This window comes from Schistocerca americana, chromosome 3 (assembly GCF_021461395.2).
Source record: "Schistocerca americana isolate TAMUIC-IGC-003095 chromosome 3, iqSchAmer2.1, whole genome shotgun sequence".
Lineage (NCBI taxonomy): Eukaryota > Metazoa > Arthropoda > Insecta > Orthoptera > Acrididae > Schistocerca > Schistocerca americana.
The window spans coordinates 354,871,365-354,887,943 of record NC_060121.1 but is presented as its reverse complement, the minus strand read 5'-3'; the positions used below and the strand labels follow the sequence as shown (position 1 = coordinate 354,887,943).

Below are 16,579 nucleotides of genomic sequence, written 5' to 3'. Positions count from 1 at the left end.
CATCAGCAGTTCTAACTGGAATATTGTTTATATTCCAATCTGAAGTTTCCATTGTTCAATTTAGCTTTAAGAAAGATAAAGATACCAAAGAGGCAGTTGCACTTTATAATGAAGTCCAGATTTAAGAAAAATAAAGAAACTTTCAAGGTATTTGTTGGCTTAAAATAGTTTGACAAGTAAATGGCTATCAGATAAATAGGTATGAACTGTGTGGAAAGGCAGGTATTATATCATTTAATATATATAAGAACCAATGGGGGATTTTAAGAATGGGAGACCAGAGAGGTGCTGAGATTAAAAAGGTTAAGATTTTCCAATGGCATTGCTGTCCTCAGTGCAGGTGAGGAATAATTACACAATCTGTTGAATGACATGTGCAGTCTACTGAGCTTAAAAAATGGTTTGAGGGTAAAAGCAAAAAGCAATGAGTAGTAAGAGAAATTAGATTAATGATAAAATTAACATCAAAATTGGGGGGCTATCTATTAGATGAAGTGAAGGAATTCTACTACCTCGGAAGTAAAATAATGCATGATGGATGAAGCTAGGAGGATATAAGAAACACATTAGCAGAGGCAAAGTGGGTATTTGTTGCTAAAAGAAGTCAAGTAGCTAGTATCAAACATACATCTTAATTTGAGGAAAGTAACAATATTACGAAAAGGAAAGTTGCTACTCACCATGTAGCAAAGGTGCTCAGTCACAGATAGGCACAACAAAAAGACTCTCACAATTAAAGTTTTTGAAACACAATTCATACACACAACTGCAGTCTCACTACCTACTCCAGTCTGGCCACTAATGTCACCTATCCCATCAAAGGCAGGGCTACCTGTGAAACCAGTCATTTGGTCTACAAGCTAGGCTGCAACCACTGTGCTGCATTCTATGTAGGCATGATAACCAGGAAGCTCTGTCCGTCTGCATGAGTGGCCACTGACAAACTGTGGCCAAGAAACAAGTGGACCACCCTGTTGCTGAACATGCTCCCAAACATAAGATCCTTCATTTCAATGGCTGCTTCATAGCCTGTGCCATGCAGATCCTTCCACCAACACCAGCTTTTCTGAATTGCACAGATGGGAACTTTCCCTGCAATACATCCTACATTCTCGTAACCCTCCTGGCCTCAACTTTCTTTAGTAACTGTCCTCACCCATCCCACCCCCTTCTCTGTTCCCATTCCAGCACTACACAGCTGTAATTCCTCCACCACACCCAGTCTTTTCTTCTTTTTTATTTCTCTCCTTTTCTGCTACTTCCCCCCACCTCCCTCCCCCCACCCCCACTCAATTCTCCCCTGCCCTCTGTCTAAACTTAACCTACAGTGTTTCATTGTCCGCCACCCCCACCATACTATCCCTCCCCCTCCTGCCCCAGCCTCCTCCTTACCCCCTTCCAGTCACCACTCCCACCATGCACTGATGCTGCTGCTCACAGCGTGGTTTTAGTTGCCTGAGACTGCAGTCGTGTGTGTGTGTGTGTGTGTGTGTGTGTGTGTGTATTGTTGACAAAGGCCAATGACCAAAAGCTTCAATTATGAGAGTCCTTTTGTTGTACCTATCTGCGACTCAGCATCTCTGCTGTAAGATGAGTAGCAACTTTCCTTCTCATAATATTCCACCCTGGATTTTCCATTGTTTGATTTAATTTGAGGAAACAGTTTTGAGTATGTTCATGTGAAGCACAGCATTGTATGGAAGCAAAACATGCAAAACATGGACCATGGGAAAAGTGAAAAGAACAGGGCCAAAATATTCTAGATGCAGTGTTACGGATGGATGGTGAAAATGAAGTGGACTGATAAGACACAAAATAAGATGATTCTCTGTAAAATTGGAAAATATTGTCTAGAAGAAATATGAGGATAGTAAGACATTTGTGAAGACAGCAAATAGCTTTCCCGGTACCTGTACTAAAGGTGGCAGTAGCGGGTGAAAACTGCAGGGGAAGACAGACATTGGAATATATCCCACAAAGAACCAGAGGTGTTTGGTGTGCATACTACTCTGAGATAAAAGAGATTGGCACAAGAAAGGAAGGCATGACAGCCACATCAGACTAGTCAGTACATTTTCTCCCATTTGAACTTTTTCATTAATGATCAGTCACAGTTCATAGACAGTAGTAGCATAAAAAAATAAAATATGAAAATGAAATGACTTACACTATGCATAGATATTTCATCTGTAGTGTGCCACAGAAAAGAGTGAGCTTACAGCCATAACAATCTTTGTTCACATAGCTGATAATATAAAGTATACATTATATAATGAAATTAAAAACACAAATTGATATAATATTTGATTTGCAACTTGTACCACACAGAAGAATTCTGTCCACCTCATAACTGGATATTGCAATTATGATTCATGGAATATGCAGATAACTAAAAAACATCATCAAAGATCTCCTCAGCATGGGTCATTTGGAATGAGCACTGTATCTAATCTACTGCTGTATTGATCTATAATCAAAATTTCTGTACCTAGAAACCACTACCAAAGTCTGGAATGGTACTTTGTGAAACCATCAGTGTTGTTTAGGCAACTGTTTGTATTCTTCAAGACAATGCTCAAATAATATTTTGTGCCATCTTTGCAATTTCATCAAGAGACTGTGCTCTGTTCACAAAGAAAAGTGTAGGCTTGGCTGAGACCCTGTAAAACCATAATGTGCAATGCTTCTTCTTACCTTTGAGTAATGTGTGTACTCAAAGCAAGTAGTACTCCTTGCATACACAGATAGCACAGCTTCTTTCTATGAGAAAATCTTGATGATCATTAACATAATGGTTCAATTTTGTCTTTCCATTTTCCTAACTTTTCCAATCATACACTTTTGTGCATAAGTGTTAAAGCAATTATGTTGTTCCAGTGTCATTGAAAGTAGACGTCAATAACTGTATCCATGTGTAGAGCACAGTTAGTGTAAATGCAAGAAGAGAATTAGATTTCTGTTTTGCCCGGTAAAATTTGTAACATTTGTTTACAGTACCATTAATGTTTTAGCGTACAGTATAAGATATATGACTGCAAAGAAAAAATTATGTTGTGTTTCAGCACCAGTTTTATTCTTTTATATTTTTTAATGTATGTGTTCTATTGTTATTTAATCATGTTTCTGTCTGCAGGCTAGCTCTCTCATTTTACATGAGTGCTATTATGACTGCTTTGAAGCCAAGGGTCTATCTGGGGAGCCAGAAGGTACTTCTGCAGCTGTGCCTGCAACAGATGACCAACCAGATGAATCACAAACCACAGTTGCCGATGAGTCACAGACAACCCCTTCTACTATCACTGATGCCATGGATTTGAGTGAAACTGAACCACCAGAATTTGATCTAGAGGTACACAATGTAGCATAATCCAAAGGGGTATCTGAAGTGTGATTTTTATATAATAAGAATCTTTTTTGAATTATTCAGTGTAGATATGAGTAAGAATTGCATGTGAGTGAAAAACAGTGTACAAATTCTGTACACAGAAATGCTAATATGTGCACACTTTCTCTTGATGTCTTAGATTCCTAGTTTTCAATCAGCTGAAATAATAATGCTTCATGCAAATAGGTCAGTTACATTGACAACTGCCAATATTTGCAGTCAGCTTTTTGACTTTGATTGACTACAGTGCAGTTGTTAAACTTCACTATTTGTAATTTCAAATTTAATGGAGACTGATATTTACAGTGTGGTGGAGCGTCTGTCAGTTTACAGGGCACTACTACAGTTCTGGTAAACATTTAATTGTTCATTACCTCTGCAAGTCATTTCTTTTATTGGTCCCGTTACATTAGTCAGTCCTATGTCTACTCTAAAACCTTTCAAGTAAAAGTGTATGAACCATATATTATTTTTCAGATTTTCTGTTGGGGCGCATATTTATGTATGACCTACTTGTGTAGCTTTTAACACTGAACCTTACAAAAACACAACTAGCTGCCATTGTTTCTTTGTGTGTGTGTGTGTGTGTGTGTGTGTGTGTGTGTGTGTGTGTGTGAGTGCTGACAGTTGTACCAATTTTTGAAGGATATGTATGTCCGTGTCTATGGATCTGAATGAAGTACAGAATTTTAACAAGACACTAATTTTGGAAGGACACGGAAATGTATATTCGTGTCTATGGATTTGAATGAACTACGGAATATTAACAATATACTCGCGCGCGCACACATGCTTGCGTGTGCACACGTTGATATTTTACCATTCTATTCATAATTTTCCTGTGCATGTTTTATATTCTCATGTATGAATTGGATTACATTTACTGTGCCTTGGTTGGTTTGTTTCCTGTCAACTGAAAATAGCCCAGATCACAAACTTACAAATTAAAAAAACTATTACCACTTTTTAATCCCTTTTAAGTAAGTACATTCACCAGCAGCCACTATCAAAAACCTGGATATGTGAAAGCACGTCTTCTTTGACTAAGGTTAATTTATTATAATTATCTTTGTGTACAATTATATTAACATTTTTGTACCATATGAGAAAGTGTCTATATCTACATCAATAATCCGCAAGCCACCATACAGTGCATAGCGGAAGTATCCTTTGCTGTATCCTGTGTCACTGATAGTCTTTTCCTTTCCTGTTCCACTCGCAATTAGAGCAAGGAAAAAGCTACCCACCTCCATATGAGCCCTAATTGTTTGGCAGTCAGCTTCAAATACCAGTTCTCTAAATTCTCACAATAGTGTTACATGAAAAGAAATCCCTCCAGGGATTTACATTTGAGTTCCCCAAACATCTCAGCATCAGTTATGTGTTGTTCAAACCTAAGGGTAACAAATCTAGCAGCCTGCCTGTGAATTTCTTCAATGTCTTCCTTCAATCCCACTGGGAACGGATCCCAAACACTGGAGCAGTACTCGAGAATAAATCATACCAGAGTCCTACATGCAGTCTCCTTTACAGGTGAACCATTCTTTCCCAAAATTCTCCCAATAAACCAAAGTCTACCATTTGCCTTCCCTACCTCAGTTCTCACATGTTCTCTCCATTCTATATTGCTTTACAACATTATGCCCAGGTATTTAAACAACTTGACTGTGTCAAGCAGGTGCTAGTAATACTGTATCTGAATTTTACAGATTTGATCTTCCTATTCATCCACATTAATTTAGATTTTTCCAAATTGAGATCTAGCTGCCATTCATCACACCAACTAGAAATTTTGTCTAAATCATCTTGTATCTTCCTATGTATCTTCCTACAGTCACTCAATTTTGACACCTTACTGTACACCACAGCATCATCAGCAAACAGCAGCAGATTGCTGCCCACCCTCTCCGCCAAATCATTTATGTATACAGATAACAACAACGGTCCTGGCACACTCATGATGATACCCTTGTCTCTGATGTCACTTGCTGTCAAGGACAACATCCTGGCTTCTATTAGTTAAGAAGTCTTCAAGCCACTCACAGATCTGTGAACTTATTATTCCATACACACGTACCTTCGTTAACAGCCTGCGATGGAGCACTGTGTCAAACATCTTCCGGAAATCTAGAAATATACCATCTGCCCATTGCCCTCCATCTATAGTTCACAGTATATCATCTGAGGAAAGGGCAACCTGAATTTCTAAAACCAAAGCTGAGTTTCTAAAACCATGCTGATTCATGGACATAAGCTTCTCAATCTCAAGAAAGTTTATTTTATTCAAACTGATAATATGTCTAAGGATTCTGCAGCAAACCAAAGTTAAGGCTACTGGTCTGTAATTTTGCAGATCATTTTGCTAAGATGTGACAGTGGTAGTTGTTGTATGCTTCATGCATAGATCTAAAATATAAATATTGAGTTATATCTAATTTAAACAAAAGAAATGCAATACAACCATAAAAGTAAAAAAAATAACATAGAAACACAAGACATTAAAGTACATTGGCAGTTCATAAGTGCTGCTTGAAGTTAGGCTATAGTATGTATGGTAAACTTTGCCTCATCACAGAAAGGATCGCTGAACCCAATCTGTCAAGAGATGGTAGGATAGACTGAGAATCAAAGAAAATCCATTACTGTTCTTACTCTGACCCTTTTATTATGTCTGAAATGAAGCTGGCATAGTGCTTTTCATTTATTTACTCTCTTGGATACCTACTTTTTCGTCTTTGTCTCTTCTCATCCCCACAACAGATAGATCCCTCTCAATATGGGGTGTAAGTAATTCTGTCTGGTGTGTGTGTGTCAAATTTGAAATGAGACAATGTGTAGTTTAACAACTTGGTAGTGTGTTTTATCCAATTTATATTACGATCAGTATGTTGAAGAAGTTTGAAGATTTTACCTTAGTAATCAACTCATGTCTACGACAAAGTTTATTGTTGGTGATGTACCCTTTGATGTTATGCATGTTTTTTTTATTTTTTAATTTTTTAACTAAATGAATGATTACCTCTTCTAATGTTGCTGTTGTCTGCTGAAAGATAGAACCTGTACCATTTATAAAAATAGTAAGTGCTACTTGTTGCATATTGAATGAAATTTAATTCCTATACATGGGTGGAGTGAGTTCTAGATCATGGTCTGAGCCCAAACCAGCCTCTTAAGTAAGAGCTTGAACATGATAGATCAGCTTACAAAAGCATTCTTCTTCAGAACATGCAGCTGCATGGTACTGATCCTAACTTGTATTTAAACACCTAACATTAAGAAGTATTTGTATGTCAGTCCTCATCTGGTCATCTGTCAAGAATCCACAACTCATCAATTGACAAACTTTTTTGCTAACTTTCAGGCTTTTATCTGTGACCTGGATAGGCTCCCTTTGAGTCATCCTAAAACTTAAGATTTCTTTTAGTCATATATACTATTTCAATGCTCCTCCCAAGCCTTTGGCTTCTTCTTCCTCTTAGATTCACAATTTTTTTTTTTTTTTTACTTGGATCCCCTCTTCCATTTCATTTTTTTTATTTTCTTTCCTTTTTTGTTGTGACTAACACTCCCTCTTCTTATTTCTTTGCCAGTTCTTTATATTTTTATGTTATCCTGAATGTGTGTTAATACCACAATGGCCGTCTTTTGCCCATTAATACAAATGTTCTATTCGCAAACACTCACAGTAGTATAGTTGGTGTGATGCACTACCCCTACCACAGCTGTTTGCTGACATGGAGCAGTCTTCACTTTATTATACTGCATTATACAGGTATTACGTTCAACAATCCAGCAAGTACCTTTCCTCACAGTCCTATTAATATAAATAACCCTGTGTAGTTATGATTGCCTTCACTTCTAATAATTGCCTTCTGGATAGGAAGTGAACACGTTATTTTATTAAAGGAAATCCTAAATAACTTCAATGTGAAGCTGTTCCTGGCATCATATCACTCAAATTATATTTCCTTGGTAGAGAAATAAACTGTGATTGTTGTTTTAATTTTAAAAAATATATTTTTTTCCAATACATTATGTGTGATATGTTTCCAACATCAATGCAATAATTACTCCAACCCCCCCCCCCCCCTCCATCCACCCACCCACCCACCCACCCCCCAAAAAAAGTTTTATTTCAGTTCTTGTATGTGAGATTGACAGCTTACTGTGAGTTAGTAGCTAGCTCCAACAGCTACTGTCACAATGCTACTTGTCTGACATGAAACAGTAGTTGAGCACCACACGTGGGATGCCACTGGTATCATTGCAATATCAACAGCAAATTTTGTTTTAATTATTAAAACAAAGTCCAAACCAGCAGATGTAAGTTTAAATTGCCATTGACAGTGGCAACCTCATCGTAATACTAGCCTATTTGCAGGTATGGTCATTGAGCAAGGTGGCATAGTGAGTAGCACACTGGACTTACATTGGGAGGGTAACATTTCATCCTGCTGTAGGTTTTCTATGATTTCCCTAAATTTATTCCATGTAAATGCCGAAATGGTTTGTCAGAATGGGCAAGGTTGATTTCCTTCCCCACACTTAAAAAGCTAACAGTGTGAGCATGTGTTCCATCTCTAATGGCCTAACTGACAACAAAACTTTAAACCCTTATCTTCCTTCCAAGCATGGTTGGTTCTCCACGAAATTGGAGAAGTACTAAATGAAGCCTGATCTGGCATCAGCTGGTTAAAGGGCACAAGGAAGGAAGGAAGTCAGGAAATATATTTATATGCAACATTAGTGAGTGGTGGGGGAAGGAGTAGGAGCGATGTGATGAACTGGGGTTTAGATTGGATATACTCAGGCATATCAACGAAGAAAACACACAAATTTATGTTTGAGTCTAAGTCTAGGCATAGTTCTAACATGTCATTTCCCAACAACAGTAATCTGACAACTGTTAGAAATTAGCGGTTATTTGGACAACTATTTCTTAATCTGTATACTTCTCTGACTCTGCTTTCTAGGATTACTGGAAGTTAGTTAATTACATCTTTCTTTTGTGCAGGTACCAGCAAATCCCTCAGATGATGGCAGCAGAAGACGTCGACAAGCAAAATCTGAGTCAAAAAAAGAACTGCCTCATCTGTGCCTACAAGCAGATGATGGAACACAGATGTGCCATGTATACACAGAGTTTGGTGGCGGAATTGGTCTGAATACCAGCCTTTTATCTGCTGCTGAGACAGAGGGGCGCTGGTGTCAGTACCAGCTAGGTCAAAGTGTTTCCTGTCGAGTGAATGATGGCCCTAATTGTCGAGTCCGCTGTGGATTGCAGCAGCCATACAACTTGTTTCCTGAGCCAGAGAAGCTGTGTGAACGTTCAATAGGTGATCCTGTCCTTACATTCTGGCTGTACCTTGTGGTGAGTAGTAATCAAAACTATAAAGACATCAGTGTTCCGAACATAGTGTAGCTATGACAATAATTGCGAAGTCTACACTTTATTGTTTGTGCTATTTATCATCCCATTACTTATTAATGTTGTTGGAGACTTTGTTAATTTGCCCAAACTGATAGCAGGTCCATTTCTCAGACAGGGCATACCAACAATATTTTTTAAAATCTAAGTCTGTATATACAGTAATTTAGTGATACAGGCAGAAAAGTAACTAAAATACAATACTGATTAGTCATAGAAAGACAATGCAGATTGCCTCCATTATGCCCATCTGAATCTGGAATCCTATACTCCTGTCCGTCATAATCTTATCATTCTTTAATTGATTTTTAAGAGGAAGTTATGTTTCTTCAATGCAAAAGCTCATCTAAATATTCCTTAGAATATAATTCAAGGAGCAATTGGAAACATTATCTTTCTCCTTTTGTCACAACTGTCATTCCATTTTTCTTCTTTTATCATTTACACAGTGCTTCTCATTTTCCGCTGCACATGCCCTTCCTTTCTTCTTAATATACTCTTATTATATTAACATTTTCATTCTTCTGTAGCAAATCTGTCTATCTCTGATAACTCATCCTTTCTACAGAATTCTTCTGTGGCCAATATAATAATTTTTCTGGGCAACTTGCACTTTTATTTCATATCTCCTTTTCTAACTGTAGATACTTTTGCTATAATCTTTATCTGGTAATTTTCTTCTTGTTTCACATTTATGACCAGTTGACCTCAAAATCTGCTACACACTTGACATGATCTACATGATAGAAAGAAGGGATAGAAGAAAAACCATCAATAAAATAGGGTAATAAATAGAATAAAAGGGGAAAGAGACCTAAAGGGGAGAAAAATTGCAACTAATACCAATGGAAGAAGGAAAAGGGGCTAGCATGTGTCGGAAAGAGAGTGGTAGGATAAGAGATGTGAGAATTTATCAGAGAGAATGTTTCCGTCTCTGACATAAAGGGAAGCTTGTACCAGGAGGTGATATCTCGTGTTTGACGAGGAAGTGTTAGTGGCCCTCTGCTGTCCATAACCTATATAAATGATTTAGTAAACAATCTGAACAGTCTCTTAGATTGTTTGCAGGTGATGCCATTGTTTACTATCTAGTAAAGATACCGGAAGTCCAAATCAATTACAAAATAATTTAGACAAGGTATCTGTATGGTGCAAAAAGTGGCAGTTGACTCTAAACAATTAAACAGAGTGAGGTCATCCACATGAGTACTAAAAGAAATCCATTAAATTTTGGTTACATGATAAATCACACAAATCCAAAGGCTGTCGATTCAACTAAATACCTAGGTATTATAGTTATAAACAACATAACTTGGAATCATCACACAGCAAATGTTGTGGGGGAAGTTGAATAGAAGACTGTATCTTAATGGCAGAACATTCAGAAGCTGCAACAAATCTGCTAAAGAGACTTCCTTCATTACATTTGTCCATCGTCTTCTGGAGTATTGCTATTGGGTTTGGGAGCCTTACCAGGACATCAGCAAATTTCTAAGAAGGGCAGCTTATTTTATATTATCATGTGCAAGCTGGAGTGGCAATCATTAAAACAAAAGCGTACTTCATTATGGCAAGATGTTTTCACAAAATCTGAATCACTAACTTTCTTCTCTGAATGCAAAAATAATTTGTGATGGCTGGCTACATCGGGAGAAATGACCATCGTAATAAAATAAGAGAAATCATAGCTCACACAGAAAGATATCAGTGTGGAATGGTAGAGAAATAGTCTGAAAGTGTTTCAGTGAACTTCTGCCAAGCACTTAAGTGTGGATTTGAGAGTAGTCATGTAAATGTAGACGTGAGAGGCTCAGATCGACCGTATAATGTAGAAAGCTCTCAAGATCTTGTGCCTTGGCAAAGAGCATGCCAGTAACTGGGTATTCAGTGTCTCTAAGGTATGTAGTTCATCTGTGTCAGTTCATGAATTCTGTCAGTGTGGTATTGATCACCACCTTGTGGAAGCTGTGCAATGAAGATACATCAGTTGGCTAATTACATGAGCAGTTTCACATGTGGCCCATGTCTTTAATGTTGTATGTTTGGCCAGTGGTGGGACTGGAGTAGGCAGCAGTTGGTTTAGTTGTTGCAACCTTGGAGTGTTTGTGCTGATGTGGGAATATTAAAGAGTTTGACTATGATGTTGCATAGTTTAGGTAGGCAACTAAAAGCAACTCTGGGTAATGTGTGGATGGTGTCAGAGTATTATGATGTGGTGTGTTTGACATGGAAGAGCTGGCAACTGTCAAAGTGAAAATATTGTTCTTATTTGTAAAATCCAGGGTGGAATAATGACAATATTATGAAAAGAATAGATTACTACTCACCATATAGTGTAGATGCTGGGTTGTAGATAGGCACAACAAAAAGATTGTCAAACAAGTAAGCTTTTAGCCAAAAAGGCCTTCATCAGAATCTCTCTCTCTCTCTCTCTCTCTCTCTCTCTCTCTCTCACACACACACACACACACACACACACACACACACGTCTCTGATTACTGAGACCAGACTCACATGGCTCAGCAGCCAGTTGAGCTCCATTTACACGTGTGTGTATGGGGGGGGGGGGGGGGGGAGCTTTTCATAATATTGTTTATATTTGTAAGTTTAATGTGGACTGTGATTGTCATTAAGCCTCACATGAACTTATTTTCCTTAACAGTGCATTTAACTGTTGTCATGTGCACATGGAAGATAATGTGGTAGCCGTAACCTGCAAGAAGATCCATCATAATAATTTTGCTACATAAAAAGCTGATGTCTGTTTCCTATGGAAGAAAAACTGAATTCATTCCTGATTTCATATTGTTTGCATTTTAATAATTGCACATTTCACTCAGTGATTTTTTGAAAGAATTTTGGTACTTTCAAATGCAGGCATGAGGTGCAGGAACAATAGGAACTGATGAACCAATAAGAATAAAAAAACAGTGTTTCAGGTCACAGTGTTATTAGTTTACTGGTAACCAGTTTAATTATTCCAAAGGCAGCATCTTTGGAACCTAAATCATGCCAGCTGGCAGCATGCCACATTATGTAGACAGCTACAAAGCATTCCAATGTGAGTTTATGTCAGTTCAGTGCACTGTAGTTGTGTATTTGCGAAGAGCTGTTGGTTACCAGTATGATTTTTGCTCTGAAGAAGCTGCCTTTTGAGTAGCAGTACTAGTTAGCAATAAAGTAATAACACTGGGACCTATTGCAGTGTTTTCAGTTCTTACCTTTCTACTTTATCTCACTCACCTGCTGTCTGAGTTATGTAACTGCATACAAGATCTGCAAGGTCTTCACATTTGCATCATATTCAAATGCCTAATTCAGTTTCACTTTCTCCTGAGGTCATCATTTTCCATTCTTCAGCTTCAGGTCTGAGGCTTCCTTTATCATAGACCTTTGCCTGTGCACATTAGCTTGGATGAGCAACTGAGTCTTTGGTGAAATTAAATGTTTACTAAGTATCTGTCTGTGAAATGACAGGTATGGGGCACAGCAAAAAATAAGTACGTCTTTATTATGAAGTTAAAGGATTACTGCCAAGGAGTAAAATTATGCAGTGCAAAATGTACTGAACATGAAAGTATGACTGTGCAGCAACATAGCTTGGGGAAATGCCATATGGTCTGATAGGATGCCTGTTTAATCAATACTATTATGCAAAACAACTTATTCCACGTATAGCAGCAGTCTATTGTAGACTACTGTGCCAATGAGATGGTCCAAGTAAAAGAAAAAAGATAGAGATTATTCTTATTTCCAAGAAGATATTTAGATGATGCGTGTAATTATTTTTTAGTTTAAATATTTCAAAAAGACAGAGCTGCCTTAAAGCTAGACAGTTGCACAGGTCAGTGGAGGGAAAAAAGCGCAACTTAGACAGCACAAAGCATAACAATTTCAATATTTTTGGATTTTTCCATTAAAACATAAGATGCTTCTTAAATAAGAAATATGAGCTCCTTATATCACTACAGGATATTGAAACATCTGAAGGTATTTCTACAGATATGCTCCACATGATAGAATATTATTTGGAAGTCACAGAGACTGATCAGATGCAAGTAGATTGTTAAAAGCTAGTGTACAACTGGCATAATACACACATCAAAAAAAGTTTTGCATCACCTCAGTTCAGAGAGTTTCAGAACCTGTACAGAAAATTGGAATAGAGATCAACATAAACATAATTTCAGCCCTTTTTATTGCTCATGAAAACCATACATTGCATGTTGTACCACCATACAGCGAGATCTTCAGAGGTGGTGACCGAGCGAGGTGGCGCAGTGGTTAGCACACTGGACTCGCATTCGGGAGGACGACGGTTCAATCCCGTCTCCGGCCCTCCTGATTTAGGTTTTCCATGATTTCCCTAAATTGCTTCAGGCAAATGCCAGGATGGTTCCTGTGAAAGGGCACGGCCGATTTTCTTCCCCATCCTTTCCTCACCCGAGCTTGCGCTCCGTCTCTAATGACCTCGTTGTCGACGGGACGTTAAACACTAATCTCCTCCTCCTCCTCAGAGGTGGTGGTCCAGATTGCTGTACACACCGGTACCTCTAATACCCAGCAGCACGTCCTCTTGCATTGGTACATGCCTTTATTCATAGTGGCATACCATCCACAAATTCATCAGGGCACTGTCAGTCCAGATTGTCCCACTCCTCAACGGCGATTCAGTGTAGATCCCTCAGAGTGGTTGGTGGGTCACATCGTCCATAAACAGCCCTTTTCAATCTATCCCAGGCATCCTCGACAGGATTCATGTCTGGAGAACATGCTGGTCACTCTAGTTGAGCAATGTCTTTATTCTGAAGGAAGTCATTCACAAGATGTGCATGATGGGGGCACAAATTGTTATCCATAAACATGAATGCCTCACCAATATGCTGCTGGTATGGTTGCACTATTGGTTGTAGGATGTCATTCACGTATCATACAGCCATTACGGTGCCTTCCGTAACCACCAGTGGCATACATCAGCCCCTCATAATGCCACCCCAAAACAGCAGGGAACCTCCACCTTGCTGCACTCACTGGAAAATGTGTCTAAGGCATTTAGCCTGACCGGGTTGCCTCCAAACACATTTCCGACGATTGTCTGCTTGAAGGCATATGCGACACTTATCGGTGAAGAGAACGTGATGCCAATCCTGAGCAGTCTATTTGGCATGTTGTTGGGCCCATCTGTACCGCGCTGCATGGTGTCATGGGTGCAAAGATGGACGTCGTCATGGACATCGGGAGTGAAGTTGCGCATCATGCAGCCTACTTCGTACAGTTTGAGTTGTAACACGATGTCCTGTGGCTGCACAAAAATCATTATTCAACATGGTGGCAATGCTGTCAGGGTTCCTCTGAACCGTAATCCGTAGGTAGCTGTCATCCACTTCAGTAGTAGCCCTGGGGCGGCCTGAGTGAAGCATGTCATCAACAGTTCCTGCCTCTCTCTAACTCCTCCATGTCGGAACATCACTTTGGTTCACTCCGAGATGCCTGGGCACTTCCCTTGTTGAGAGCCCTTCCTGGTACAAAGTAACAATGTGGATACGTTCAAACCACGGTATTGATCATCTAGGCATGGTTGAACTACAGACAACACAAGCCTTGTACCTCCCCCCTGGTGGAATGACTGGAACTGATTGGCTGTCGGGGCCCCTCTGCCTAATAGGCCCTGGTCGTGCATGGTTGTTTACTTATTTTGGCGGGTTTAGAGACATCTCTGAACAGTTAAAGGACTGTGTTTGTGATACAATATCCATAGTCAACGTCTATCTTCACGAGCTCTGGGAACCGGGGTGATGCAAAACTATTTTTGATGTTTGTATAAAGGAGAGGGGAGTGGCTATTTGCACATAAAGGAAAATAAAGTACCTTGCACATAAAGGAAAATAAAGTACCAGGCCACAGATCTAAATGAGTACTGCATTTCAATAATGGACTTACAACAGGTCGTCAACAGTAAATCTAACATTTCACCAAGAAAATGAAGTAATGCAACAACTGAGAATTTATTTCTACATGCAGTTGTGCTAACAGACATATAATAGTATAGAAGTACACACACTATCCTATCTTATGGAACTAATGATTCCTCCCTTGTGGAGGAGAGAGAAATTGGTTCGGAAGGCAAAAGAAAAGGGCAAGTCACACAGGCTCCAAGATGAGAGGGATCCACTGGTTATTTTTAATAAGTCATTTTTCTTATCCAGTTTTGTCTGTTTTAACTTGTCGCTGCCTTTAGACAACTTTCTGAACTTGGCAGCTACATATGTAATAGAACATTATACTTGATTTTGTTATAATTTTTCATTAGCAGTTCCAACAAAGCTTTCAAGATCAAAGAAAATCTTATCACACTGACTGCTTTACTGGTTTGTCATTCATTTTATAATGATCCTTTTACTCCTGAAACTTGTTTGAAGTTAGACACTATACCACCAAAACTAAAAACAGAAACATAGATTTTATATAATAAGATAACGATAAATGTTTCTTATTGATTCTGTTCACCCAATATTTCTTTTTTTCCCTATTTTCAGATACGATCTGTTGCAGACATATTTCCAACAGCTGGACTAGCACTTTTAGATGCAGCTCTTGTAATTGCTACAAGAGACAAAGGTGGCATTGGTCGTGAATTCACATGGGGAGGAATTGGTGCTGCAATCTGTGCCCCAATTGTTGGTGTGATAACTTGGCTGCTCGATCTCACAGCATATCCTGTGCCATTTATTGCTTTTGCTATAATGATGGCTATTTTTGCTGTCGTTGCAATGGCAGGAAGATCATTACCCTTCTCCAGACCAGAATGGTGGGCTCATGTGCACCCTCTTGGAGGCCTCAAAAAACATGGTGGAGAGCTGGCTGTCCTTTCTGTTATCTTGCTGCTCATGGGAGGTCTCTGGGGTGCTCTGGACTCCTACTTGCCATGGTAAGATAATATTGTAACAGTTGGATACATGAAGTACATATTGCGTATTTTACATTTGAGATCTACACATGGAGCAGCTTCTTGTGGCAATAATATATTTTAAACTTATACAAGTTTCACAAAAAGTAGTGTATTTAATCATGTCTTATATAAAAGAAGTTTAAGAAAGATACCTGAACTGACCAACTTTTAATTTTTTAAGAAAATCTAAACCACTAAGATTGCACTAGTACATTGCTTACTCTAAACTATAGTACCCATATTTAGATAATTTTTCCTTACAAATTGGTTTTAAAACTGGCAGAGTGTTTTCTTACACAGTGTATAAAAAGGAAGATACATTATAAAATGCTGCAGAATAATGTGCTTAACAAAGAAGACATGATATTTATTCATTGTGCTGGGTCAGGAGGTTAAATCAGATACTGAAAATTCATTTCATGTTTTCATTTCCTGAAACTATAAGCTAAAACATAAATAATTCAGTCTACAAAAATAGAAAATAACTATATCAAGTTAAACACAAAATAACACAGAGCCAGTACACACTTCTGTTTTGATCAAAACAATTGGGGAATTGGGCATGATGTGAAGGTAAGGATTTTTCTCTCTGATATGTTCCAATACAGCTACATAGGAAGTTTACTTTCATACAGTGTGTAATTATGTGTATACTGATGCAGCTACTTAAAAATTCTTGTATATACGACTTAAAATGTGAGGGGACAATGTTTACACCACCAAAATATATTAAGAGATGAAGCCTCCTCTGTTCTAGTTATGAGTAAGTTGATGACAGATATTGTAATTAATAGATATGAATATGTGTTGGATATGC

General features: G+C 38.4%; 1 protein-coding gene across 1 annotated transcript in view; it reads left to right on the top strand.

Annotated features, from left to right (window-relative positions):
* LOC124607477 overlaps positions 1–16,579 on the top strand; it is a 290,949-nt gene that overhangs the window by 242,861 nt on the left and 31,509 nt on the right. Inside the window, exons 5-7 of the mRNA XM_047139833.1 lie at positions 3,134–3,349; positions 8,400–8,756; positions 15,350–15,741. Of these exons, the coding sequence (XP_046995789.1) occupies positions 3,134–3,349; positions 8,400–8,756; positions 15,350–15,741 (965 nt within the window). The remainder of the gene's footprint in view (positions 1–3,133; positions 3,350–8,399; positions 8,757–15,349; positions 15,742–16,579) is intronic.